Genomic DNA, 27,769 nt, shown 5'->3' with positions numbered 1-27,769 from the left:
CCTTTATGCGCCTAATGCTCTATTTTTTGATGTTTTTTATGGGCTAAATAAACTGAGGAAGAAAAAAATAACGAATCCTTTCATATGTATTTATTTCAACTGTTAGTAAAAAAATATAATATAAACAAACCAAGATTAAGGGTCATCAAATGGCATAAAATACAAAGCGTATATTTACGTACTATACACTGTATGGGTTAAAATTGAATTGGTCAAAGACCAATGCTGTTGTTGGAAATTGAGAGTTTGCTCACTAAAAAGTGGGGAGCTGGAGAAAAAAAGCTATTGTGGTTAGGCTTTAAAGTGATAAGGAGTAATTTTTTGGTGGGTAATGTAAGCTATATATATGATAGATAATTTCATGATACAAAATATCAATTAATTGTACTCTATTATGAAAAAGATTACTTTTCAAGCATGTGGTAAAAAAATTAAAACCTTACAAAATTTTATCCTTTCAAGATATACATACTTGAAATTTTTGTACAATGTTGAACGAATTAATATCATTTCATATTTTATTTAAAAAAATCTACAATGAAATGTATCAGTTGCTTCAATTATAAACTTAAACCTTGAAGAAAGTAACAATTTTGAACACAGATTTCAAATAACTCAAAAAGTCTCCGTTGTATCTTTTTCAAACTGAAAGAATCGAAAGACTTAAGCAATTTAAAAAAGCTTCTATAAGTTTTAGGAGATATTTCAAAATATTTTTTCTTTCGTATATTGCAAAAGTTTAAAACCTCCTGGGGTGTTTTCTTATTTTTAGTAGTAAAGGAATTTATTTTTAAGTTGAATTCTTTGCTCAAACGAAGTGAAATAGTGATGACACTTATTTTGCAACCTTTTCGAATAAAATAAGACTTGTTTTTTTTTTTTTTTATTGCAGGCACTAGTGGGGGAAACATTCAATTTCATCATGGCGTCATCTCCCGTGGAGGGTTTCAAGGGGCCTGTTTTCTTTTTGTCCGTATAAATCCTGAATTTTGCAAAATTACTGATTGCAGTGTGAACAGCTGTCTTGCTACAACACACTTTTACGACATCATCAATTTTTGGACATGCTGTAGATTTCTGATTTTTTTTTTTTTCAAAAAATTTAAACGGTAAAATTTGATTTTCGAAATTTTTTGTTAATAGCAATAAATTTTTGAATTTTTTATTCCAAAAAAATGATCTTTTGCAAAAGGCTAAGAAGATTGATGTTTTTTTAAAAAATAATTCAAAAAACCAAGTATTTTTCCCGTATATAAGTTTGTGAACGCCCTTGCATTATAAATATTAGAAATTATCTAAACAATTCGACCAGAGAAGCAATAATATTTAAAGTTATATTTTTGAACACAAACACACAAAAATAGCAATTAGGTTTATATTAAAAAAGTATTGGACATAACTAATATAGATTAAGATGAGTACAAAAATTCAACTTTTGGCAAAAACACCTAAATATAAAACTTTAAAAATATATAAAATATAGCATATTTCTATAAACTCTAGAATAAATAAATATAAAGCATTCATATGAGCGCCATTTTAACATAGAGAATACTCATTTACTTTCATGTAAGGATTCAATTTTCTTAATTATTTCTCGCATTAGGAAGGAATCTTCACTATATTCACCGGTTTTTAATATTATTTCTTTTGCACGACTAAGCCTCTGTATTTCTTTATTGATATTATCGCTCGATGATGATGTTTCTTTTTCTGTAGAAATGCATTCATTACACCGAACACGTTTGACAGGAATGGTATCAAGTTCCTTATGTTTGTCTACCGCCTAAAAAAGCAAGGACTTTGTATTAAAAATCTATACATAAATTCTCAGGGGCGTCTAGAGAGGCTGGAGGGGTTTTGGGCAAATTAAGGAATTTTTGCTTTATAGTAGAAAATTTAATTAATTTTTTCAAATTATTTTTCCAAAAAATTAAATTTTCTGTAAAAAGCCATTGATTTTTGAAAATTTTTTAAAACAAATAATTTTCTGTTAATAGCTATATATTTTTGAAATTTTTCTCCACAAAAATTTAATATTTAAAAAATTGAGCATTTGAAATTTTTATCCAAAAAATTTAGTATTTGAAATTTAATTTTTGGATTTTTTTTGAAAAATAATATAAAAATATAATCATGTAAACACCCCTAATTCTCACTTACTATTTGATGACCAGCTATTTGACTTTTAGCTATTCTTAGTTGAGTATTAAGTTCAGATACTTTATCTGTATATTCAGAGATTTCCGCGTCCCGTTTTTTCAGCTCAACACAGAGCCTGGAGTTATCCTCCTTCTCTCTCTGAAGATCCTTTTCTAATAGTTTTATTCTTCGATCTTTTTTAGCTAAACTATCCTTTAAAATGCCTCTCTCTTTTTCGAATTCTTTAATCTTTTTTAAGAGCCTTTGGACTTCTTGACTCAGATCCTCGTTTTGTTTATTCGTTTCTTTATGCCTTTTAGAGAACTTGCTGGACTCCAATGTAAGCCTGCTTCTCAGTTCTTGTATTGTTTTATCTTTCTCTTCAAGCGTGTTACTTAAAGTCCGTTGATTCTTAAGAGAGTCTTGAAGAGTCTTCTGAAAATGATTAAATTGTCGCAACTTTGCCTGAATCGAAGAACTCCTTTCCGATTCATGTTTTTCCCATTGCAGTCGATATTGCTCTTCAAGTAAATATAACTGTATGAAAAGAATAAAAGCTTTATAATATATTAAGCAAGATTAATTGTTCATATTTACTTGTTTGCGATTCCATTCACGTATGCCTTCGTCCTTTTCCGTTTCCAAAGGAGTATGTTTATTTACATTATCGCCATCATTCGAATCTACCAAGAGAGATACACTACTCGATAAGGATCCAATTTTTCTTTTACAAAAGTTTACCACAGGTGAGGTAATTTCAATTTTTTTAGACTTGTTAGACATGGATTCACCATGAAAAAGATTAAACAGCTCAATAACAGATTCTCCAATAACTTGAAGGTTCTTATTCACGTCCAATACTTTAACGACTATATTATTATTTTTTAAGATTTTGAGACAAATAGAAGGCTCTACTTTAAAAGCAAATTTGCAACCCCCGTATGGTACAAATTTTCGTGTATGTGGTTCAACCCAAAAGTCATAGGAGTCCACCTCTGTATCTTTGATCAAAGGTGTATATTTATAACGAAGTCTAATATTCCTTCCAGGAAGGGAATCGAATTCAATGGCTTTTAAATCAATGGATAAACTATAGGATACTTCTATATCATTTGAAGAATTTGGTTGAGTGCTCATTGGATTTTGTATTTGAGATGTATTATACACGTTAGATTCACGTACTTGAAAAAAACCATCATCACTTAAATGAGTATTTTCTGAAGCCCTGTCATCCGTATTTCTCAAATTAATATTTTCTGATACAGCACCATTCGTATTTGCTAAATTAGTATTTTCAAATGCAGCATCTGTATTCCCCATATTAACAAGAGAAATAGAAATCCCTAAAGATGCATCTTCACTATTATCAAAAGAAAATACCTGACTGGATTCAAGTATCTTTTTTTGAGTCAAATTTTCCACAGTCAATCCCAAAAATTCAACCAGAGAAAAATAAATTTTAGCAAGAACAAACTTTTTGGAACATACACAAACACAGAATGGAGATCCATGTGTAAAGAATTGTACAATATCCGGAAAAGAGGAATGCACTTTTATCACAGCTTCTTCAACATCGAAAAGGGGATCTTTGAGATCTGTGAAAGGCTTTGTCGTAATTGTTTCTCCGAAAATATCATATGAAAAATAGAACAACCTTTCTTCCTCTTCCCCAAAGAGTAATTCCTTATTTACAGCCTGGATGCAGAAAAACAATTTCATTAGATAAGTACAATGAAATAAATGAATTAAACAACTACCAAATGAAGGTTAGAAGCATAGTAAATTTCGATTTTCAAATGAAACACTTGGATTGGATTGGATCCCATCTCAAAGAAACCTCCTTTTTCGTTTAATGCGATTTTAACGTTATTAGAGGGGATCGATAAAGTCGATTTCTCCGTGGTGGAGTCTTCTTTCGGATGAATTTTTAGAGTGAGAAGCCATTGGAGAGAGGGAGGATCTGTAATAAATAATAATAGTATAAAATTAAAATTTTGAAAAACGCATGAAAAAAGAAATGATAATATAGAGCAGGGGATTCTACAATAAATGAATATGAAACGATATCTTTTTTTGTCGTATGCTTATTTTGACTTGAGTGCAAAAGTGTTATAAAATAAATGCTTTAAATTCAAACTTTAGCACCTTCCCATTTCCAAAAATAATTAAATTTTTATATAGGAAGTTACACATCAAACAAATACATCGAATATGTATTATAAATTTTTAACCCTAAAATTTTGTTTGTTGGACATTTGCTAAAAAACTACAGCTTTTATACAATATTTAACTAAAATGTGTGAAATTGCTACTTTTTTTACATGTATAACAACCCTGTTGGTAATTGTGAGAAAATTTTTGGTATAATTTTGCATCATAAAATACGCTAAGTAGATAATTAATAATTAAAACAAAATCCAAAAATCATTTTTTCCCGTTATTATAAAGCATTTAAGGGTTAATTTAATCCAATTTTATAATGAAAAACATAATATATAACTTTAAAAATCAAGATAACATTGTAGTTAATTCATAATTCAATTAAAAAAATTGAAAATTTTTCTAACAACGCTTTTCCTTGTTTTTATTGCATGAAGTTGGCTTCAGAAAAAAAAAAGCTACCATATTGAAGAATTAGTATTGAAAAAAGAGCTGATTATTACTGCATTATGATTTTTGAAACCGTGCTAGTTTGATGGGAAATTGATTTGCTCTTGATTATATGGAGAAATTGGCTTGGCCACAACTTGTGTAATGGTGTATGTACAAGAGGTTCCCGCATAACGCAGTTTCAAACACTGCAGATTTCGCATAACGTGGCTTTAGGAATTATTATATCGATGGATCGTTAAGCCAAATAAGATATATGAAATATAAATTAAGATTATTGAACATATATTGCAAAAAGCATTATTTTTTGCATTAAAAAGTGAACATATTATATAATTTACACTATTACATAATGGAATCATAAAAAAAGGAAAAACACACTCACTGACATTACGAAGGATCGATTTTACATCCTAAATAAGGACCGAACCAACATTATATATTATATGAATATATTATCATAATCAAGGTTAATATAGATACAAGGTTAGACCATCATGTATAAAGCTTTCTAGAATTTTCAATTTGATTTACCGTACCGACTACTTGGCTAGAAAGATAGATTTTTATGTCATAGAGTATAACAGCGGTACTCTAACTGTAACAGCCAAGGAAAACGACATATAGCTACTCTTAGTAACAGTTATACTCTGTAACATCACTAATAAAAAGCGTGGTGGAAGTCAAACACCAGTCGGAAGAGCGATATGGTAAAACCTTGTATTTCTATTAATCTTGGTCATAATATATTCGAACTCATCAACGACTACAAAAATTCTTGTTTACCTCAATATATGTATAGTTCTTTATAATTTATTATCATCATATACAAAAACACGATATGAGGGAACATACCGCACTATATACAAAGTTATACAAAAGGTCAAAAACGCAATATCGACCATAACTTTTGAACAGATTGGGATAGTGAGCTGACATCATCTCTTTGTAGCACACAATACATATATTTAAGTATGAATGCAAAGTATATTAAATTTACCGTCGCATGTTTTTGACTTTTAACTTAGAGAAAGATTTAAAAAAAAAAAAATTAATATTTCATTTAGAAAAAATCAAAATTCTAGTCTTAACATATATTTGGACCTAAGTGCCCCTTTACATGTTTGTCTCTTCTCCCTTCTTCACCCTCTCTGTGTCCACGATGGACCTTGATCTTTGAGAAGGACATAGTTTGTGACAATGGTTAAGATGTTATGAGGCTTAAACTTTGAATTTACTATATACATCATTTAGTACAGGAGCATCCACAGGGGGTGGATTGTAGCCCACCACCCACATTCAGGAATTTTTGCTTGTTACTAGAAAATTTCATATTTGAAATTTAGTTTAATTTTTTCAATTTTTTTTCCGAAAAATTTAATTTTCTGTAAATAGCTATGGATTTTGGAAATTTTTCTCCAAAATTTTTTACATTTATAATACAATAGCTGCGAAATTTTCATTTCTTTTTTTTTCCAAAAAATTAATATTTGAAATTTAATTACTTAAATCTTATATTAAAAAATTTTAAGTTTTAAATTATTTTCAAAAAATATAAATTTTGTAGGATTGGCTGGGAGTATTTTAACTTTTTTCCAATTTAGAATTAAATTTTTGAATATGTTTTTTCAAAAAATTCCAAGTCCCCCCCAAATATTACAGTGTATGAATAAGAAACACTTCTTTTGCACTCCCGTCAAGCACAAAAAAAAAAGAGAGACTTGTCTATTCATTCCTTACAGTGTTCCCTTAAAGGAGTTACCACTTAGAGTGGGATCTTTTTTAGACCCAAGCAGACGCGACCATTTGGATTTGGACTCGAAGAAATCCTCAGGATTTGTTTGGTCCGGAAGAGGAAACGTCTCGCGCAAGTCCAAAACTAATGCTCCAACCTTCACATCCCTTTCAAACACAGTTATCCGAATAGGCACCTTCTTACTCCTCAAAGTATGATAGGTGTTCCGATCCGTGGTCCAAGCCAAATCCTCGGCAAACTCCAAAGAAGTAGAGGAACTTGAACTCACCTCTTTTGTCTCATGTTTTGTCTCTTTGAAGTTGGCAATCACCTTGTATTTTCGAGGACCTGCCCGGGCCATGCAAGTAGGAAGACCACGGAGTCCAATGATGGACAGGATAATGACATATTCTTCATCCATAGTCCCATGAATTATGAATTATTTAATGACACAATTCACAAGGTAGAGTCAAATCCTTTTCAAATATTCTATTTGAGCCCTCATTAAATTGACTCCAATGAAAAACCTTTCTCTTTCTTTCCTTATCTTCTTTCATCCAATCAAAGCTTTGCTTCTCCTTTCTCAACAATAGAGATGTGAAAATTCTCGAACTACTCGTCAATATACATTTAAAAAAGTACAGTCTGGATATTAGTGCTCTTTTTCATTAATAATATGTCATAAGCTGGGAAGATTTGCACTATTTTCTCATCTCTACTCAGTACTCAGATAATACCGGGTGGCTCATTGAAATCTGAACACATACTAATTCAATAATTAATAAGAGTAGATTGATTTAAATTATTTCATATTTCGATACATTAAAACATAAACAATTAGTTACAAACAAAAAAATCTGAGCTCTTTAGCCTAGGTGCAAGTCGAGAAAATGACACTTGATCATGATCGATGCATTTAAATTCAAGCACTCCCAGCTGTTGGGAGTCTTCAGTACCACCGTCTACACTGTCAACAAGTCCGAAAAGTTGGAGATGAAAAGAAGGGCTCCCGTCAAAAAGGCTAAACTGGACCCGGAGGAATTAAAGGTAACAGCCCGGGCGAATCCCCTAAAGTCGTTGAGGGCCCATGCAAGAGAACTTCGGGTTTCACAACAGACTGTCCCGAGAATACATCTGCATCAAGTGCCAGGCCTTCCGACGGGACTGTCTGGAAGCCATCTTTGATACTCAGGGTGTCTACATTAATGATAACGAGAGCTCAGACACACATCTATTTATAGAATTAATTTTGTTGAAATTCTACTCTTAATTAATAAATTATATCATGTTAAAGTTTAAAGTTCAAAGTGTTCAGATTTTAATGGACCACTCGGTATGTATTTTATCCTGAGATAATATATTAAGGAAGACCTTAAATAGATATAAATTACTGTGGTCTTCCTTGAAGACTTGCTACTAAGTACAGAGAGCAACAGACCGGAGGAAGAGCTTGAAAGTAATGAACACTGTATTGGGGGCTTGGGTTACAATCATCCATTGACAAATATACTTATGAATGAAGAAGTAGGTACTACTACAATAATATAAGATCAAAATACAAGTATAGATCATCGCTAAAATGTACATTTAAAGGACTCAAGGTACTCCCTTGAGTCCTTTAGGTACATTGATTATTATTAAAACTAAAGGACTTGAGTCCTTTTAATTAAAACTATTCCCTACGTCATATACCAAATGTGTCATATATTTATGATCCTGCCTATTAGATGTAGACAGGATCTGTATCCCGATTTTACTTGTATTTTAATATATTTCTACCTACTCAAGAAATACTACGTGAGTCCTTTACTAGAAACTAAATGACTCACGGGACAGAGCGGACAGACAAGAAATCAAGGTGATAGACGGGAAAGATGTGTTATGTAGAAATGATCAAATTCTATGCAAAAACACGTACAGGAAATCGAATCAAAGCTCTGAACATTAAATTGAAGAGCAAGAAGGAAATTAGGAGTTTAAAACGGCTCTGACAGTTATCAAATTAATCAAAAACTCCGATAACAAACATAAATAACAACATTATGCACTTACATGTAAAATGTGTCTACAGTATGCGTAAATAAATGCTAAAATGTTGCTCGAATAAACCGGTTGTACCATTATTTATTTGAATTAGTTCATAGATATAATTTTGATTTGATTTTAAACTCAAACCGAATTTGATTTCTGTATAAAATGATGTCTTAGATATGTTATTATAGATCTGGACATTAGTCATTTGTCTTCATATAAATTGCTTATGAATCATAAGCATTGATCATAAGTTATGATCAGTTTACAAGAAGAAAATCTTACATTTTGAGTTATATCTTAGAGTAAAATACAAATGCGGTCCAGCATTTTCCATATATTTATTACAGCATTAAAATGGGACTGCTTACTTCTATCAAATTATAAAAATCATGAGCGATGCACCTTTATCATCTACCACCTTGTGAAAAATCTCTATTGGGGAACTGATGTTAAGCAGTTGAATAATATTTGACCTGATTTTGCCAATTGATATTTGATGTGTGATTCTTCTTATCATTATTTATGTATTCATAGTACCTAGGATGTATTACAAACAAGTAAATGTATACAAAATCATTCTTATATATACTATTAAAGTAACAAGGCGTATTTTATTTTATAATCTTTAAGAATTATTTGGTGCTTACGCAATTTAATTATAAGCATCAACCAATATTGATATTTTTTTTCTAAAATTATATAAAAAGTATTGAAATTACTTCATCGTTAAAAGCTTAAAAATGGCTTTTATTATATTTTTTGAACTTTTTCCGGCTTCTAATTAATCTTTTAAGTCATGAAAAATCACTTATATCTTATAGTTTCCATGATTTTCTGAAAATTATTAAAAAATATTTTTTTTTTGAATAGTTCCAAATTTTGGTGAATGGGCTACTTTGCTCAGATGAGCAGAAAAATTATTGAGTAACCAGAATGGACATGCTTGTGCTTTTGAATGATTATTTTTATTATACTTTTCAGGGTTAATATTAAGGGAGGAAAATAGGCGAATAATATTTTTTTTTTTGCCAAAAAATCTATTTTGTTGGGAGGTATATTAACAAGTTAGTTTTTATGAAATATATGGAAAATATATATATATTGCACCACACAAATACCTTTTTTTAAATCCTTTAAGATCCCCACTACCTGGAAAACCAGTTGAAAATTAGGCATTATAGGATTTTCATGTTCAAGGAAAGTTGCCCTTGAGAAAACTGACAGCGTGTAAAATTTCCCGTCATTTACTAACAAAATCGCAAGATCTCTTTCTGTTTGAGTGATGTAATTTGAAATAATAAGAATGGGTGTACAGACGGATTTGACTAAATAGGAAAAAATGGTAATATTATTATATGATTGTACCAATAGAATAAGGAAGATTACACCCACAGAGAGTTCCTACACTCTTTGATGCATATTCCTTAATCAGAAGCAAGGATAGTTTATAATTTATATTATTATATTAAATAAACATACATGTAAATCCGGTGTGTTTTTTTAGCTGTCCCCTTAATTTGTAATTGGTAGTATAAAGAACCAATTTTATAATTTCAGTTGTCATGGTTATTTAATTTCTGAGTAGTGAACCTCCATTTCTAAATATTATATTCGAAACCTGATTTAACGTTTGTGTGTGCTCATAAAAGACCCTGATGATTTGTTGCAGAGATATAATTGTAAGTCCTTGTTGGACTCAGAGTAGAATTGGGGATCGACAATGGAGTAAATCTAGGTAATGTCCTTGTTTATATCCTTTTTTCCCTTCCTCTCTTGTCTCAGCTGATTATAGCCGATCTAATGAAACGTCTAGAGTATTATTCTTTCTTTCCTCCAAAACATTCCTCAAATGGTTAAGGTTACTATGTTGATTTTCGGTTTCTTTTTTTTAACAGGCCCATTCCACACTGGATTTTCACCTTTGAATATAAATATCATCTTCCGAGGACGTGTCCCATGTGTGCGAGAGAGTAACATTAGGTTGAATAGATATATTTTTATTTTTATTTCATTCTTATAGGATTGTCCAACATGATCATATAGTGGTTGGTACATTGCGTTGTGGCCGCAGTAACCTATGTTTTGAATATTGGTCACACCACTTTTTTTTCGTGATTTTGTACCTTTTCCAAGTTAGTAATTCGTTCCTACCAGCGATAAAATAATTAATACGTCGATTAACTTTCAAAATCAAAACAGCACCCACTTATTTTTAGTGATATACTGAATTTGCTGTGTAATAAGGGTAAGACTTTAGGTAATTTAATCGATATAAGAGAGTGAATAGAGATACAACCTGATTAAATTTATTTAAAAGGGGATAATTTAGATTTAATTATTCAATCCGGGTGTTTTACGCATATTCTTTGTTTTATTTTAAATGATCTAAATTCTGAACAGTTCTTGAAATTTACTAGATGTCATTTTCTGCGTATAAAACCAATGCACCACATTCATACTTATATAGAAAATGATTCATAATATTCGTTATTAAATCTTTCAATGACCCAAAAATACATAAGTGATTATAACTGAATAAACGGTTTTAGGAAATTTGCATTGTAGAAAATTCCCAGAGTGGAAAATTGCCATAAGGAAAATTTCCAGTCATTTACTAACAAAAACACAATACCTCGGCGCAAAACTTGTTTTGTGCTACGTCTAGGCCCATAACTTTAAAATGAAGGCAGAGTCCATGGGTTGCTTAAGAATAGGGAGGGGAAACCATCCAGGTTAAATACCACCGCCACCACTTCACAAAGCATTTAGGGCCCTCCAAAAAGCTCCAATATAACTCGGGCCCATGGGTTCCTTAAGACTACAGGAATTATGTCAAGCAGGTTAAAAAACCATACGAACACTTCATAAATCATTTAGAACACCTCCAAATAATCCGAAATAAATCCCAAACTCATAGGTTGATAAAAGGATACGAGCAGCTATGAATTGAAGAAAATGAACACAAATCCCACTCCGTATATAGCAATGATATAGGCAGGAATTACAACGATGTCCTTCCTCAATTTTAGTCTGAGTCCAACAATTAAAACCTTGGAATCTTAATTTTACTTTTTGTCTTTCTCGTGAATATTTGGACATGGGAAAGCATTGTGCAAAGTTGTTTCCACATGAACCTACAATCCAAATTCAGCGTGTCATAATTAATAGTTTATCTCGAATTACAATATTTTTCAAACCCTCACATGGATTAATTAATTATGTAAGTATGAAAAAATTTTAGTCGGAATATTTGGATTATTTCTGTAGTCAATTTAAAAAAATTGACTACAGAAATATAGAAATAAATATTCTTTTTTATAAAAAAAGTCTTTAAATAAATGTGAACTCAATTTATTAATAAAAGGCCAAAAGGGATTTTAATGATAAACTAGAATGGACATTCAGTAGAATGCAAAACCTTCCTCTAAAATCAAATTGATTTATGTTCTGAAGTTATGGTCGATTATGCATTTTTTACGTTTTGTATCATAATCACCCTTTATCGTAATCATAATATAATATCCGTACCAAGTTTGATCAAAATCGATTTTTAACTTTTGCCATAATCCGGGTAGCTCACAAACTACCAGAGGCAAAAATATAACTCCTTTGACAGAGGTAAAAATATTTTTGTAAATATTAAAGTGTCATTTGATAAAAAAAGTTATATTTTATTTTTGGAGGAAAACGGAAAGGGCCCTCATTTGTTTTCTAAAAAAAATTAATTATATATTTGAGACAAAAAAACAAAAAAGGAGACAAATTTATGAAAATGTTCAACACATCCCTAAAGTAAAAATAAATACGTTGTTACCTTTATTGTATCACGCAACCTTTCTTCCCAAAACCCTCACAAAAAAGGCCCAAAATCATGTGGTAGTTACCCAAATAAGTCAGTCTTACCAACTGTTATTTATCTCTAAACTACTGTTAGACTATCACTGTCATATTATTTCGCCACAATTTTTAAAACGAATTATAAATATATATTTATAATATTGAAATCCTACATAATACTTTATTCCATTATAATATTGCTTATTAATATTTTACTATTTACAGGAGTAAAGAGTTTACATTTCTATTTGTATATTATAGCCAAAATTTCTTCATTAATATAATAAAATGCGCAATATAAATATACGAATACGAGATATTGTATTCCTGTCCTTTTGGAAACGGAACATACGTATTATAAGTGACTTATTACATCGTTTATGTATTAAAAAAAATTAAAAAATTATGAAATAGTCATGACGTATAAAGTAAGACGAGGGAATTGACTGCTGACAACCAATTAAAAGGGTAATTTTGTGTTACTGAGGTAACACTATGTATAGCGATGAATAAATTGTGCCCAGATTTATAACGAAATCTAAAATTGTAATTCCAACGAGTAAAGTTTGTGTTTAATTTCTACATTTCATAAGTTGTCTAATATATAATGATTATTAATTAATGAACGAGTCATGCCTGATTAAAACTAACGAACAGTTTACGTTAAAATATGAAGTGATCCATATCCTGAATTACAATCTTTTATTCATTTTGAAGTGCTGCTGTCACAATAGCATTCTCATGATTATGAATAGTATATGCGAAGGGGCTTGGATGAGCTCCTGCATACGTATAAACACGATAATGCACAGGCCGGTAATGTGCACTCCTTGGAGAAAATCCAGTAGGATCCACAACTGGGAATGTATAATAAGGGATCACAGATGGGGCATCAGGTTGAATTGAGGGGATTTCAGAATTGGATTCCACATTCTTAAAGAGGACTTTAAACTCCTGCTTTGCATTGGTTATTTGAATAGGTTCATCATCCTTTGTTTGGTATGAGGAGGATGTCTCTTGAATGTCCAAGGGCACGGTCGAACCATATTGGAGTGTGCAAGACAACACCACGAGTAATATGATATGTATCTGTAGTTAGAAAAAGGGTTTTGAATTAGGATTCTTCTTGAATATAAGAGGTGTTTGAACTTACCAATGGATTCATGACTTGGACAAAAAAATTCTTGTAGAAAACTGATGATGTAAGACATGTTTTAACTGGGTTATATAGGTTGATTTTATACCTTAGACATCTTAAAAAAAAAAAAGAGAAATTCTGATATATATCTAGATAAACGTTAAGTGTATGGTCTACACCCCTAAGAGGCAAACTTTTTAGTGATAGGCCTGTATAATGGAGTATCAATGTATAAATGGATGTATTCTAATATTAAGACCCTTACAGACGGATTTTATTTTAAGACCAATACAAATCAAATTTTTATATGACTTTCACTCCGAACTCCTGATTTATGAGTTGTAAAAATATAATTTACGCAACACATCTTCACATGACATCATTGTAGGTCAATGTTCACAAAAGAATCAGCTCCTATTTATCTGCGAATAATTTCCAACAATTATTCAATAAGAGTTCCATAGTTGGTTTCTTTTAAACCCTCCGTTAGTGAACATCCCTTTTTTTACGTAGTTAATGAACTTGGGTTCAATGTTAACTTCAATATTAAGTGAATTATAAATTTTTGATACACAGTTGATATTGACTCTAAATTATTTTAACCAAAATAAATTAATTTGTTGATATTATAATTTCATTTTCGATAAAAGTATATACATTGAAATACTATTTCTTTTTTTTTTTCTTTCGAATAAATAGATATAATTATTCTGCAGTTAAGATAAATAATTATTAACATTATAAATATTGAAAAAAGGATAAAAAATAAAGTAAAACTCTCTTTCGGTTCCTCGGATTCGGATATTAATCTTTAAAAAGGTTAGAAATGTTATCTGTACATCTGTTCTTTTAAAGAAAAATTCTACCAAAATTCGTAAATATCTAGAACAGCGGGAAAGGATCTTTATATTATATGAAATATTAATTACTTTTAAGGAAATTTTGTTTGAAAAAACGGATTCATTAACTATGATGAGATTGAGTGTGATGTAGGGAATAACAGCTGATATTACATTTGTAACAATGCCTATACCTTGAATTGAAAAAAGGTAAATAAACAAAGCAAAATAATAACTTAAAAGTGAAAAAATTAATCAAATTTACCAAACCTTGATCAAAAATTACAAATTTCACAAATAGTTCCGAGAAAACACTTTTTGGTTGCATTTATTCTAAAAGATATTTGAGCAGTATTTTAATGCTGCTTCATGCATTAAAATCAATTATAAAGAGATTTAAAGCTATTTATCAAAATTTGAGTGCAGAAAATTCCAATTGACAAACGATGGGCTAAGGGAAGATTGCGTTGTACAATAATAATAACGACGTGATCTGTATATATTTCTAGTGTTGGAGTTCGGTCTAAAAATCGAACTAATTCGGTTCTTTAATGAAGTTCGATCTGAACCAGTCTCAAATAAAAATTCGAACGAAACAATGTAGCTCAATAGACAACGTGCTCGGGAGAAATTATTCTTTTGAACTGAATGTGTGTAGGTTTGCGTCTCGGTTGTTCCTAGAGAAGGAAATACACTTCATATATATGGGCTTCAAAGGTAATTCTTATATCAAATTGAATAATTTTAATACTATAATGTTTACTTATACTGAATAAGTACAGCTCCATCTCACCAATTAAAGGAACATAAAAAAAACCGTTTTCATATGGATTACCGATTTGTTCGTTTTCAATATATAGACCCATTTTTTGGGTCTCAAAAAATGGACCGATTTTCTTCACACCCCGCCTGAATTGAATGAGTTGTACAAATATTATTTATGCAAAACTTCATGTGACGTAATTGTAGTAATTGAAGGATTATTGCAAAAAAAAAAAAGAAAAAAAAAAGGAGTAAATTCTATAAGTTTGCCTGCACACCATATTTTCTCTTTTTATCTCGAACTTGGAGACAGCAACAGCGTATGGTTGAAATTCAATCATCCGAACCTTTTAAAAAATAAGGGAATTTCAATTACCAAGGAATATATTATTAGAGAAGAACAAGATTGATCTCCACTTTTCTGAGATATTCGGAGAATTCATACTTTGGAAGATCACGAAAGTAAATCAAAGGTCTTATTATGCCATTTATGAAGTATTTCTGGGGGAAGCTTAGAGTCGATCCGTGGACTACGAGATGAGGCTCGAGGAAATCACATCTCAATAAAGATTAGCACTAAGTTTTTTCTTATATCTACCATGAAATATTATAATATAACTACAGGAAGAACGTAATAGTTATGAAGGAAAGGAAGGAACATCTATGTCATCAAATCCATTAACTCCTGAAACAGAAAAGTAATATAAACATACATAAATAGAATTATACCCTACAAACTCCAATGATTTTCTAATCTTACGTTGAGACTTAATTGAGTTAATGTACTAATTGAGTCGAAATCACTCTCCTCCTTCTCCAATAATATAATCTTTGCATTGCAAAGCGTTCCACACTTAGCTAAGTTATTCCTTTATATTAAAAGGTTGCAGTAACTGAATTTCAAATATTCGCGGGCGTTGTCTCCAATTTTAAAATAGAAAGAGAAAATATGAGGTGCGGTCAAATTTTATACAGTGAACAAAAAAAATGGATTTTTTTTCTTCCCAGGATACAAAGAACCTAGTTAAATATTCACTTACAAAACTTCACACTGATTGGTCAGTCGTTTGTGAGTTTATTCCCAAGAACGAAACTTTGATACAGAGAAATCTACACGATTTTCATTAGTATAGAAATAATAAATTGCACGTTTACCCAAAAACAAGCTTGAATTACTTTTCCCAAAATGGAGTGTGGATTACATTTTTATTTTGTGACGAATTATCGTCTGTTTATATCAAAAACCAAAATTGAGTGTGGATTAAATTTTTATTTTGTGACGAATTATTGTCTGTTTATATCAAAAAATCATTTCTATTAACCCAACGGAAGTGCTGCAAATTGCACTTAAAGTAGCAAAACTTGATCGTCCCAATAAAAGAATGATAAATTGACAGATCTTAGTTGAAAAGCCTTGTTCTAATCAATCAAATAAAGATTCTAAACTATCTTTAAAATTATGGAGTTTCTACACTCCTTCCATAAATTTGAATTCAAGGCCTATAATTGACTCAAATGTATCAATCAAGTATTGACTTGTATATACATATGTAAGACCAAATCAATTCCGGATGAGTCTTCCTATGGTGGCCCTTTAGGTCTTGTAATGCAAATGACCGATTGATATTTGTATGCATAAATAAATCAATTTTAACTAAAGATGGAGAATAATTCTTCTTTTAAAGAAGATGTTAACATCACCACAGCTGAATAAATAATGAACAGAAGAGAAGTAAAGCAAACGCATCAACTGTTTTTTCTTTTCTATTCGTTTTCATAGTTCCATAGTATCCATAGTTTTTTCTTTACACAGATCCCTTCTTTAAGTGTAACTTATAACTTCTTTATTTATCAAAAAGAATCTATTATGAAATAGGAATGACATATTAAGTGAGATGCAGGAATCGACAGCTGACAACAAAATACAAAGGGTATGTAGTAAGATACCACCATGTTCTCCTAAACTTCTCTATTACATCTATGTTTGTTAACAGCTGAAATTGAGATCAAAATATTTAAAAACCTGTTGCCTTTCACAACATTACCCCTAACACAAAAATGCACATTGTATATTGCTGTACGTTGTTGTTGTTTCTACGTCTTTTCTCCTCATCGTTGATTGGTTGAGTTTGAATTAGCACTTGTTATACTGTAAAAAATTTCCAACTGTAATAGTTTGGAAGAATTGGCTAAATTTTGGGCCCTTTTTATATTTATTTTCGCATGAAAGGTTACAAGATATAATAAAAGTAACGAGGTTTTCTATATATTCCTTTCTCTGCAGGTGTTAAATGCTTAAAATTATTGTCTTTTCTAAAAAAATACTAACCAAATTTTGGGATTTTATATAATAAAAACAGAGATTGGACCTCCTAGAATTTTGAATTCCTCTCCTTGGATATAGGTCGGGTCGGCCGCGTCACTAAAATCTTTTTTTTAAGAAGCCCCCATAATTTTTTTTTTGCCTATTATTGAAAATAAAAAAAATATTAATGTGTTTCTAAATCCTTCTCTAAAAGCCATATATCTGTCCTACCCTGTAGGACATCTCTTAAATTTTACAGATATAAAATCTAATTAACATAATTTGCTACCTACTACTTAATTTCAGACCTTCTTTATTTATCTTTTCGTACGATAGGGAAGGAGATACACCTTAATCACATTTAAAATTCTTCATAAAAACACTATGGGAACAGTAGTTTCAGCAGGATTTATCGAGAATATGACATAACTTACACCAAAAAAAAAAGACCTAACGTTATAAATAAAATAGATAAAATCTTATATAGTTTTAAAAATATAGTCGAAATGTAATTATAATACAAAGGTTATAGTAAATTTAAAAAAAGTGTTCTAAGGAATAATGAGTTAACAAAAGATATTTATGAAAACAAGAAATTATAGACTCTTTTGTTGATGGCATCATCCACCAATTTCCCTTCAACTAACTCACTTTTTTTTTGTTATTGTTGTAGGTTGGTGAGAAAAGAGCGTACCCATCATGAATCAAAGTATATATAAACCCTGTGTTTTTTGATCCAAGCACATCAGTTTTCATTTTGAGCTTCAGTCATCATCATCACATTTAAATCATAAATCATGAAAATCTTGGTAATTGATTCTTCTTCTCTTTGAAAAAAAAAAGTTTTCCCTTTTGATTGGATAAAAATTAGGTATTAATGTATTTATATTATGTTTTCCAGCTCGTTGCTGCTTTCCTCATTGCTGGAGCTATGTCCGCCCCATTGGAAGATACTCCTGAGGTCAAGGAAGCCAAAACCGCCTTCCAAGCTGCATATGATGAAGCCACTGCGGGAGAACATGCTAAATTAGCCCCTGTTCCAGTTGTGAATTCCTATTTGGCAGACTCCAAGGATGTTGCAGAAGCCAAAAAGGAATTCATAAGCCTCTACAAGAACGCCGAGGCCGTTTCCAAAGCTGCCGAGCGCCCATTTGTCCCCATTGCCTATCCTTATTATTCTGTTGGTCCCTCATTCAAGGGCTTTGCTTACTCTAGTATGAGTCCTTCTCACGCTCCTCTTTACTACTCTGCTGCTCCTCAGCCCCTACTTTCAACAGATACTTCCACTATCCCTCTCCATATCAGACATACTACACCTTACCCTATGGAAACTCCTTTGTTCAGCCCATGAACAGTGTTGAGGAACCTGCTGTTCAAGAAGAGTAGAGTTATAAATAATGGACGAGTTAAAAAGAAAAGAAGTATTAAAAAACAAAAGAAAATTGAATATATTATTCATAAATAAATTATCAAACCAACTAGGAAGTAATAAAGTTTAGGAGAATTGTTTGACAATTTGGGGTCAAGAGATTTTAAATCATGATGCAAGGAAAAATTTCTAATTAGTGATGTGATTCAATTTGAAAGTTGTTTTTCTCATATACATATATATTTATTTTTTATTGTAGATCTCTATTATTTTTTTAACAACCAAAAAATTAACAATAAATACAGTATATGTTATGTGATTAGAAAATAAATAAAAAAAATTTAATTTTTTTTCTCGTACCTTTTTTTAATTCATCCGCTAAGATTTCCTGTAAAAAAAAAATAAAAAAAAATAAAAGTTGATGTGTGATGGAATCATTGAAGTAGGCTAACTAATACTGTCTTAATATCATCATCCGAGGGTGTGTCCTGTGTGTGCGAGAGGGTACTGTAATGTCGATTAAATATATCTATATCTCCAAATTACCTTCATCAATTAGTCAGCCGTGATCGTATAGTGGTTAGTACCCTGCGTTGTGGCCGCAGTAACCCAGGTTCGAATCCTGGTCACGGCAGCTATTTTTTGATTTAATCTTTTCTACAGGAATAAGTGAAAGCTATTCTAGAAAACCCAAATATTTTAAATCAAAAATGCATTTTATATGATATGTTTTCGGAACATGATATGTAGAAGAGACCGGGGTCAGTTGAAACAATAGGAGGTTGCATTGGTGCCTTTTTCTCTCAAATAAAAGAAGCTACTGATACATAATATATATATCACTTTTGAATATTACAGTGTAGAATATTCTTGACAAAAGTAAATTAGTTTTGTTAATTTTTCTCTCAGATATTGAATAAAAGTTATTTTTGAGGCGTAGAATCAGTTTAACTTTCTAGAAAGGCATTCAGTTTTTCATTGTTTCTCCTGTGAAATAAATCATTTCGATTATTGATTCTTTTGTTATCAGTTAATATAATTTGATTAAATCCTAAACTCACACTGACTGAAGAAATTTCAGATGCTCAGCACAAAGGGAATAGTTGCAACAAGTATTTCTAATTTACTGTATAGGTTTATTTTTCTTTAAAATTTTTCTTAATTACACTTCAAATCAAGTATGGGATTTTGACCAGGGCAGAAAATTATAAGTAGTTTTTGAAAGTGAATTTCTCCTTTATAATATAATGAATATGGAGCACTTATTTTGTATATCTTTATATTGAATTGATAACTCAATTGTTGCAACCGTTCCTAGCTATACTAGCTTGACAGTTGCAATCTCTTGAAGAGTTGCATTCAAATACAATCTGCAGATTTGTCTTTTTATTTTCTTTGTTCAGTTGATATAATTTATCAAAATTCAAAAGTTTGCTTGACAGAAGATATTATTTTGAGCTTATAAGAGTAATAAAATTACTTCTCCTGGTCACAAAGCCGTGGAGTTTGCTTTATTAAATATTAAATCATTGATTGCAAAACAATTAAATATTGACTCTCCATTAGATGTGGAAGAGTTAAGAGTTCCCTCTGTCATCATCTTCGTTCTGGGTATGGGCCTGAAATATCATCACATTTGTTCCTTCGAGGTCCGGGTAATATTTTAATCTAATCAAGTCAATGATAAGAAGAGATCGTCGTTTTTTATTAACTTTAGGTGATGCTTAGACATTTTTTGAATATTATATCAGGTATTTTTTACTTCAGGACATTAAATATGAGCTATAATGTTCATTTATGTTTTTTTAAACGTAATTGCCCTGTTACTTTTTATTTATAGGATCTACTTTTTATCTTTATGTGTATTTATTATTTACACTGTTTGTATTGTAGAATATAAATAAATTATTTTAACAATAAATAAAAAATATATATATCCTCGAGTAATTTGTTTCATTAATATTTTACACACAAATTTAAGAATTATTAGATTACATACAGCATGCATAATATCTAGAAAAGAGTTCTGGTTTGGATTTGTAAGTGCTAATGTACTAATTCATAATATAATACATCTATACAGTATAAGATATTATATTGACCCTTTGTATTTTGAACAACTACAAATCTAACGTTTTCATGTTGATATTCACAATTCTAACTTTCCACTTAATTATTTCGTCATTATCTATAAAAACTATAGATGATATTCTGAAAAAATATTTTCTCTTGTAAAATTTTACATAAAAAGTTCAAATTATGTTGTTGTTGTTTTAAAAAAAAAAAATATACAAGTCAACTCTGAGCTTAATAATTTTATTGTTTTTCTTCAAATTTTGCTACACTTCTAACTCTTACTAATATTGTAATGCTAAATAATGTTTGTTCTATATTATTAATCAAACTTAGTGAAACTCTATTGGTAAAATATAATATTTGTTCACATCATTAGAAATGTTTTTTAATTTTCAAGCATTATTTTAATTACCCATAAATTAACAATCGCTAATTTGCACCTCTTATACGTCATTTGAATTGTAATAAAATCATATAATATTTTCAAAATATTTTTTCATCTAATGTCGAATATTATCATTCATTGCCTCTAACTTCTTGTATGTCGGTAGTTGGTATTATCCGCAGACATTGACAACTAACAAATTTCAAGAACCGTTATGAATTTAGATCATTTATAATAAAACAAAGAATTGACGTAAAATATCTGGATATATTAATCAAGCATTAATTATTCCGTTTAGGCTCTTTTAATTACGTTTAATCTCTATTCACTTTCTTATATCAATTAAATTACCTCGTGTCTTGCCCTTATCATATAGCAAATCATCAGTGTATCACTAAAATTAAGTGGACACTACTTTACTTTTGAAAGTAAATCGATGTATTAATAATTATTTTATCGCTGGTAGGGACGATTTACACACTTGGTAAATGTGTAAAAAATCACGAAAAAAGAGTGCCGTGACCAGGATTCGAACCTGGGTTACTGCGGCCACAACGCAGGGTACTAACCACTATACGATCACGGCTGACAATTCTATAATAATGATGTAAACATAAAAGTATACTTATTCAACGTTACATTACTCTCTCGCACACACGGGACACGCCCTCGGAAGATGGATATTTATATACTGCCCTTGCTTATAATTATGCAATATGCATGAAGGAGGGTAGGAATCTTATTCCATATTGTAAATATATAATCGTATAATCTCCTCGACCTTATATGTATATCACCATCTTTTCATAATGCCACTTTCTTTTTGGGGCAACTATTAGAAAATATCAGATTCAACATAATAGTATTTCTTTCTGTATTAAGGACATCATGGATCATTACACATGATCATGCTGTCTTCAGCTCGCTTGTTGACCAATGCAACATGTATACATTCCTTAACCGTTCGTGTTAGAATACGGTCATTTCAAAATAAAATAACGCATCAACTTAGACCGGGACTATAATAGAGGAGAATTACTAATCTATCTTAGTAGGAGCAGACGAAAATATTAAGTATGCATTCAAATAACAAAAGAGCGTAGAGAACATGTATTAGGTAGTGTAGCTTGTTGTTTGTGAAATCCGATGAGTGAATTATAAAATATCAACCCAAAAGTAATTCAAAACTACATCACACAATTAATTATCCTTTGTAATTTGCATTTATTTATTTCAGACTCCTTGAAACGACCTGTACGAAGGCACAAACTAATGGCAGCAGGGTGTTTGTTTTCGGAAGACATCTATTGGGTTTTTAATTTATTCTTATACAGTTTTGTAGGCTGAATCTGATGAGCACACTTTCATAAACATATATCTCGTAGTTGCCAGAGTATTTAGATGTAAACTTGTTCTGGATTTAAAATCCGAAACCTTCCATCATATTCCTTTCTTTTTTTGGATTCCCAATGACGTCATCAGTAAATTTGTATTGAGAACTGAAAATAGTTTTCGACTAAACTTGTTATAACAACATTGACCAAAAAGGAAAATGTTTTCCAACTATGAAACTATTCCCAGTTTAACAAGAGATAATTTGAATTCAACCAATCATTGTTTTCAACACTTATTACGAAAAAAAATAAGCAGAAAAATCGACAGCTTATAAAAAAAATACAGTGTAGATATTTTAGTTGTGAGACTAAATTGTTCATGGTAATATCATGGTGAAGCAACATCATTGTAAGCAACATGATTATCAGTTATTATACTTTTTCTAATGATTTAAGGCTAATTTGAAAGAGCATGTATAACATATCAAGCATTAAATTAAAAGAAAAGTTGCAACTTTCTCTGTAAATAACAACTGAAAAACAAACAAAACTTAACGGATTTACATACAAAAAGAATTCTGCCTACAGTCAGCACGAAATATATAAGAAAACTAGATATTATGGACACTGTTGTTGATGGCTTCATACTTGAATTTCCCTTTAACTAACTCACTTTTTTTCTTTTTTTGTTATTGTTGTAGGTTGGTTAGAATAGTGTGTGTATGATGATTTATGGAGGAGCCGAGGTGGCATGGAAGGGAGAGTACCCATCATGACTGAAAGTGAGTATGTAAAGTATATAAACCCTATGTTTTTTGATCCAAGCACATCAGTTTTCATTTTGAGCTTCAGTCATCATCATCACATTTAAATCATAAATCATGAAAATCTTGGTAATTGATTCTTCTTCTCTTTGAAAAAAAAAAGTTTTCCCTTTTGATTGGATAAAAATTAGGTATTAATGTATTTATATTATGTTTTCCAGCTCGTTGCTGCTTTCCTCATTGCTGGAGCTATGTCCGCCCCATTGGAAGATACTCCTGAGGTCAAGGAAGCCAAAACCGCCTTCCAAGCTGCATATGATGAAGCCACTGCGGGAGAACATGCTAAATTAGCCCCTGTTCCAGTTGTGAATTCCTATTTGGCAGACTCAAGGATGTTGCAGAAGCCAAAAAGGAATTCATAAGCCTCTACAAGAACGCCGAGGCCGTTTCCAAAGCTGCCGAGCGCCCATTTGTCCCCATTGCCTATCCTTATTATTCTGTTGGTCCCTCATTCAAGGGCTTTGCTTACTCTAGTATGAGTCCTTCTCACGCTCCTCTTTACTACTCTGCTGCTCCTTTTGCAGCCCCTACTTTCAACAGATACTTCCACTATCCCTCTCCATATCAGACATACTACACCTTACCCTATGGAAACTCCTTTGTTCAGCCCATGAACAGTGTTGAGGAACCTGCTGTTCAAGAAGAGTAGAGTTATAAATAATGGACGAGTTAAAAAGAAAAGAAGTATTAAAAAACAAAAGAAAATTGAATATATTATTCATAAATAAATTATCAAACCAACTAGGAAGTAATAAAGTTTAGGAGAATTGTTTGACAATTTGGGGTCAAGAGATTTTAAATCATGATGCAAGGAAAAATTTCTAATTAGTGATGTGATTCAATTTGAAAGTTGTTTTTCTCATATACATATATATTTATTTTTTATTGTAGATCTCTATTATTTTTTTAACAACCAAAAAATTAACAATAAATACAGTATAATTTATGTGATTAGAAAATAAATAAATAAAATTTAATATTTTTTATATGTACCTTTTTTTAATTCATCCGCTGTGATTTCCTGTAAAAAAAAAAAAAATAAAAAAATAAAAGTTGATGTGTGATGGAATCATTGAAGTACTGTCTTAATATCATCATCCGAGGGTGTGTCCTGTGTGTGCGAGAGGGTACTGTAATGTCGATTAAATATATCTATATCTCCAAATTACCTTCATCAATTAGTCAGCCGTGATCGTATAGTGGTTAGTACCCTGCGTTGTGGCCGCAGTAACCCAGGTTCGAATCCTGGTCACGGCAGCTATTTTTGATTTAATCTTTTACAGGAATAAGTGAAAGCTATTCTAGAAAACCCAAATATTTTAAATCAAAAATGCATTTTATATGATATGTTTTCGGAACATGATATGTAGAAGAGACCGGGGTCAGTTGAAACAATAGGAGGTTGCATTGGTGCCTTTTTCTCTCAAATAAAAGAAGCTACTGATACATAATATATATATCACTTTTGAATATTACAGTGTAGAATATTCTTGACAAAAGTAAATTAGTTTTGTTAATTTTTCTCTCAGATATTGAATAAAAGTTATTTTTGAGGCGTAGAATCAGTTTAACTTTCTAGAAAGGCATTCAGTTTTTCATTGTTTCTCCTGTGAAATAAATCATTTCGATTATTGATTCTTTTGTTATCAGTTAATATAATTTGATTAAATCCTAAACTCACACTGACTGAAGAAATTTATATATAATTATTATTATATTATTATAATATATTATATGTAATCTAATAATTCTTAAATTTGTGTGTAAAATATTAATGAAACAAATTACTCGAGGATATATATATTTTTTATTTATTGTTAAAATAATTTATTTATATTCTACAATACAAACAGTGTAAATAATAAATACACATAAAGATAAAAAGTAGATCCTATAAATAAAAAGTAACAGGGCAATTACGTTTAAAAAAACATAAATGAGCATTATAGCTCATATTTAATGTCCTGAAGTAAAAAATACCTGATATAATATTCAAAAAATGTCTAAGCATCACCTAAAGTTAATAAAAAACGACGATCTCTTCTTATCATTGACTTGATTAGATTAAAATATTACCCGGACCTCGAAGGAACAAATGTGATGATATTTCAGGCCCATACCCAGAACGAAGATGATGACAGAAGGAACTCTTAACTCTTCCACATCTAATGGAGTGTCAATATTTAATTGTTTTGCAATCAATGATTTAATATTTAATAAAGCAAACTCCACGGCTTTGTGACCAGGAGAAGTAATTTTATTACTCTTATAAGCTCAAAATAATATCTTCTGTCAAGCAAACTTTTGAATTTTGATAAATTATATCAACTGAACAAAGAAAATAAAAAGACAAATCTGCAGATTGTATTTGAATGCAACTCTTCAAGAGATTGCAACTGTCAAGCTAGTATAGCTAGGAACGGTTGCAACAATTGAGTTATCAATTCAATATAAAGATATACAAAATAAGTGCTCCATATTCATTATATTATAAAGGAGAAATTCACTTTCAAAAACTACTTATAATTTTCTGCCCTGGTCAAAATCCCATACTTGATTTGAAGTGTAATTAAGAAAATTTTAAAGAAAAATAAACCTATACAGTAAATTAGAAATACTTGTTGCAACTATTCCCTTTGTGCTGAGCATCTGAAATTTCTTCAGTCAGTGTGAGTTTAGGATTTAATCAAATTATATTAACTGATAACAAAAGAATCAATAATCGAAATGATTTATTTCACAGGAGAAACAATGAAAAACTGAATGCCTTTCTAGAAAGTTAAACTGATTCTACGCCTCAAAAATAACTTTTATTCAATATCTGAGAGAAAAATTAACAAAACTAATTTACTTTTGTCAAGAATATTCTACACTGTAATATTCAAAAGTGATATATATATTATGTATCAGTAGCTTCTTTTATTTGAGAAAAAAAGGCACCAATGCAACCTCCTATTGTTTCAACTGACCCCGGTCTCTTCTACATATCATGTTCCGAAAACATATCATATAAAATGCATTTTTGATTTAAAATATTTGGGTTTTCTAGAATAGCTTTCACTTATTCCTGTAGAAAAGATTAAATCAAAAATAGCTGCCGTGACCAGGATTCGAACCTGGGTTACTGCGGCCACAACGCAGGGTACTAACCACTATACGATCACGGCTGACTAATTGATGAAGGTAATTTGGAGATATAGATATATTTAATCGACATTACAGTACCCTCTCGCACACACAGGACACACCCTCGGATGATGATATTAAGACAGTATTAGTTAGCCTACTTCAATGATTCCATCACACATCAACTTTTTTTTTTTTTTACAGGAAATCTTAGCGGACGAATTAAAAAAAGGTACGAGAAAAAAAATTAAAATTTTTTTATTTATTTTCTAATCACATAACATATACTGTATTTATTGTTAATTTTTTGGTTGTTAAAAAAATAATAGAGATCTACAATAAAAAATAAATATATATGTATATGAGAAAAACAACTTTCAAATTGAATCACATCACTAATTAGAAATTTTTCCTTGCATCATGATTTAAAATCTCTTGACCCCAAATTGTCAAACAATTCTCCTAAACTTTATTACTTCCTAGTTGGTTTGATAATTTATTTATGAATAATATATTCAATTTTCTTTTGTTTTTTAATACTTCTTTTCTTTTTAACTCGTCCATTATTTATAACTCTACTCTTCTTGAACAGCAGGTTCCTCAACACTGTTCATGGGCTGAACAAAGGAGTTTCCATAGGGTAAGGTGTAGTATGTCTGATATGGAGAGGGATAGTGGAAGTATCTGTTGAAAGTAGGGGCTGCAAAAGGAGCAGCAGAGTAGTAAAGAGGAGCGTGAGAAGGACTCATACTAGAGTAAGCAAAGCCCTTGAATGAGGGACCAACAGAATAATAAGGATAGGCAATGGGGACAAATGGGCGCTCGGCAGCTTTGGAAACGGCCTCGGCGTTCTTGTAGAGGCTTATGAATTCCTTTTTGGCTTCTGCAACATCCTTGGAGTCTGCCAAATAGGAATTCACAACTGGAACAGGGGCTAATTTAGCATGTTCTCCGCAGTGGCTTCATCATATGCAGCTTGGAAGGCGGTTTTGGCTTCCTTGACCTCAGGAGTATCTTCCAATGGGGCGGACATAGCTCCAGCAATGAGGAAAGCAGCAACGAGCTGGAAAACATAATATAAATACATTAATACCTAATTTTTATCCAATCAAAAGGGAAAACTTTTTTTTTTCAAAGAGAAGAAGAATCAATTACCAAGATTTTCATGATTTATGATTTAAATGTGATGATGATGACTGAAGCTCAAAATGAAAACTGATGTGCTTGGATCAAAAAACATAGGGTTTATATAC

The 27,769-nt window shown here is 30.8% G+C and overlaps 2 protein-coding genes, 3 long non-coding RNA genes and 2 other non-coding genes across 7 annotated transcripts; 4 read left to right on the top strand and 3 right to left on the bottom strand.

Annotated features, from left to right (window-relative positions):
* Positions 1-1,320: 1,320 nt before the first annotated feature.
* On the bottom strand, positions 1,321-7,078 carry LOC121114177 (uncharacterized). The gene is made up of 5 exons (XM_040708050.2): positions 6,515-7,078; positions 3,900-4,102; positions 2,740-3,837; positions 2,164-2,679; positions 1,321-1,786 (listed from the first exon to the last, which is right to left on the bottom strand). Exons 1-5 carry the CDS (start codon positions 6,906-6,908, stop codon positions 1,556-1,558), a joined length of 2,442 nt encoding a protein of 813 aa, XP_040563984.1. The 5' UTR covers positions 6,909-7,078; the 3' UTR covers positions 1,321-1,555.
* A 5,824-nt stretch (positions 7,079-12,902) lies between these two features.
* Positions 12,903-13,654, bottom strand: LOC121114178 (uncharacterized). The gene is made up of 2 exons (XR_011779088.1): positions 13,512-13,654; positions 12,903-13,447 (listed from the first exon to the last, which is right to left on the bottom strand). It is a non-coding gene; the product is annotated as an uncharacterized lncRNA (long non-coding RNA).
* A 4,453-nt stretch (positions 13,655-18,107) lies between these two features.
* LOC121115420 (uncharacterized) lies at positions 18,108-18,917 on the top strand. Its single transcript, XM_040709625.2, has 2 exons — positions 18,108-18,211; positions 18,304-18,917. The coding sequence occupies exons 1-2, from the start codon at positions 18,200-18,202 to the stop codon at positions 18,751-18,753; spliced, it is 462 nt and encodes a 153-aa protein (XP_040565559.1). The 5' UTR covers positions 18,108-18,199; the 3' UTR covers positions 18,754-18,917.
* A 416-nt stretch (positions 18,918-19,333) lies between these two features.
* Positions 19,334-19,405, top strand: TRNAH-GUG (transfer RNA histidin (anticodon GUG)). The gene has a single exon. It is a non-coding gene; the product is annotated as a tRNA-His (tRNA).
* A 3,884-nt stretch (positions 19,406-23,289) lies between these two features.
* Positions 23,290-24,168, top strand: LOC121115421 (uncharacterized). The gene is made up of 2 exons (XR_011779087.1): positions 23,290-23,459; positions 23,552-24,168. It is a non-coding gene; the product is annotated as an uncharacterized lncRNA (long non-coding RNA).
* A 407-nt stretch (positions 24,169-24,575) lies between these two features.
* TRNAH-GUG (transfer RNA histidin (anticodon GUG)) lies at positions 24,576-24,647 on the top strand. Its single transcript has one exon. It is a non-coding gene; the product is annotated as a tRNA-His (tRNA).
* A 2,111-nt stretch (positions 24,648-26,758) lies between these two features.
* Positions 26,759-27,751, bottom strand: LOC121115422 (uncharacterized). The gene is made up of 2 exons (XR_005863488.2): positions 27,672-27,751; positions 26,759-27,579 (listed from the first exon to the last, which is right to left on the bottom strand). It is a non-coding gene; the product is annotated as an uncharacterized lncRNA (long non-coding RNA).
* Positions 27,752-27,769: the final 18 nt, after the last annotated feature.

Source organism: Lepeophtheirus salmonis, chromosome 3 (assembly GCF_016086655.4).
Source record: "Lepeophtheirus salmonis chromosome 3, UVic_Lsal_1.4, whole genome shotgun sequence".
Lineage (NCBI taxonomy): Eukaryota > Metazoa > Arthropoda > Copepoda > Siphonostomatoida > Caligidae > Lepeophtheirus > Lepeophtheirus salmonis.
The sequence above is the reverse complement of the archived record's forward strand: the minus strand, read 5'-3'. Positions and strand labels throughout refer to the sequence as shown.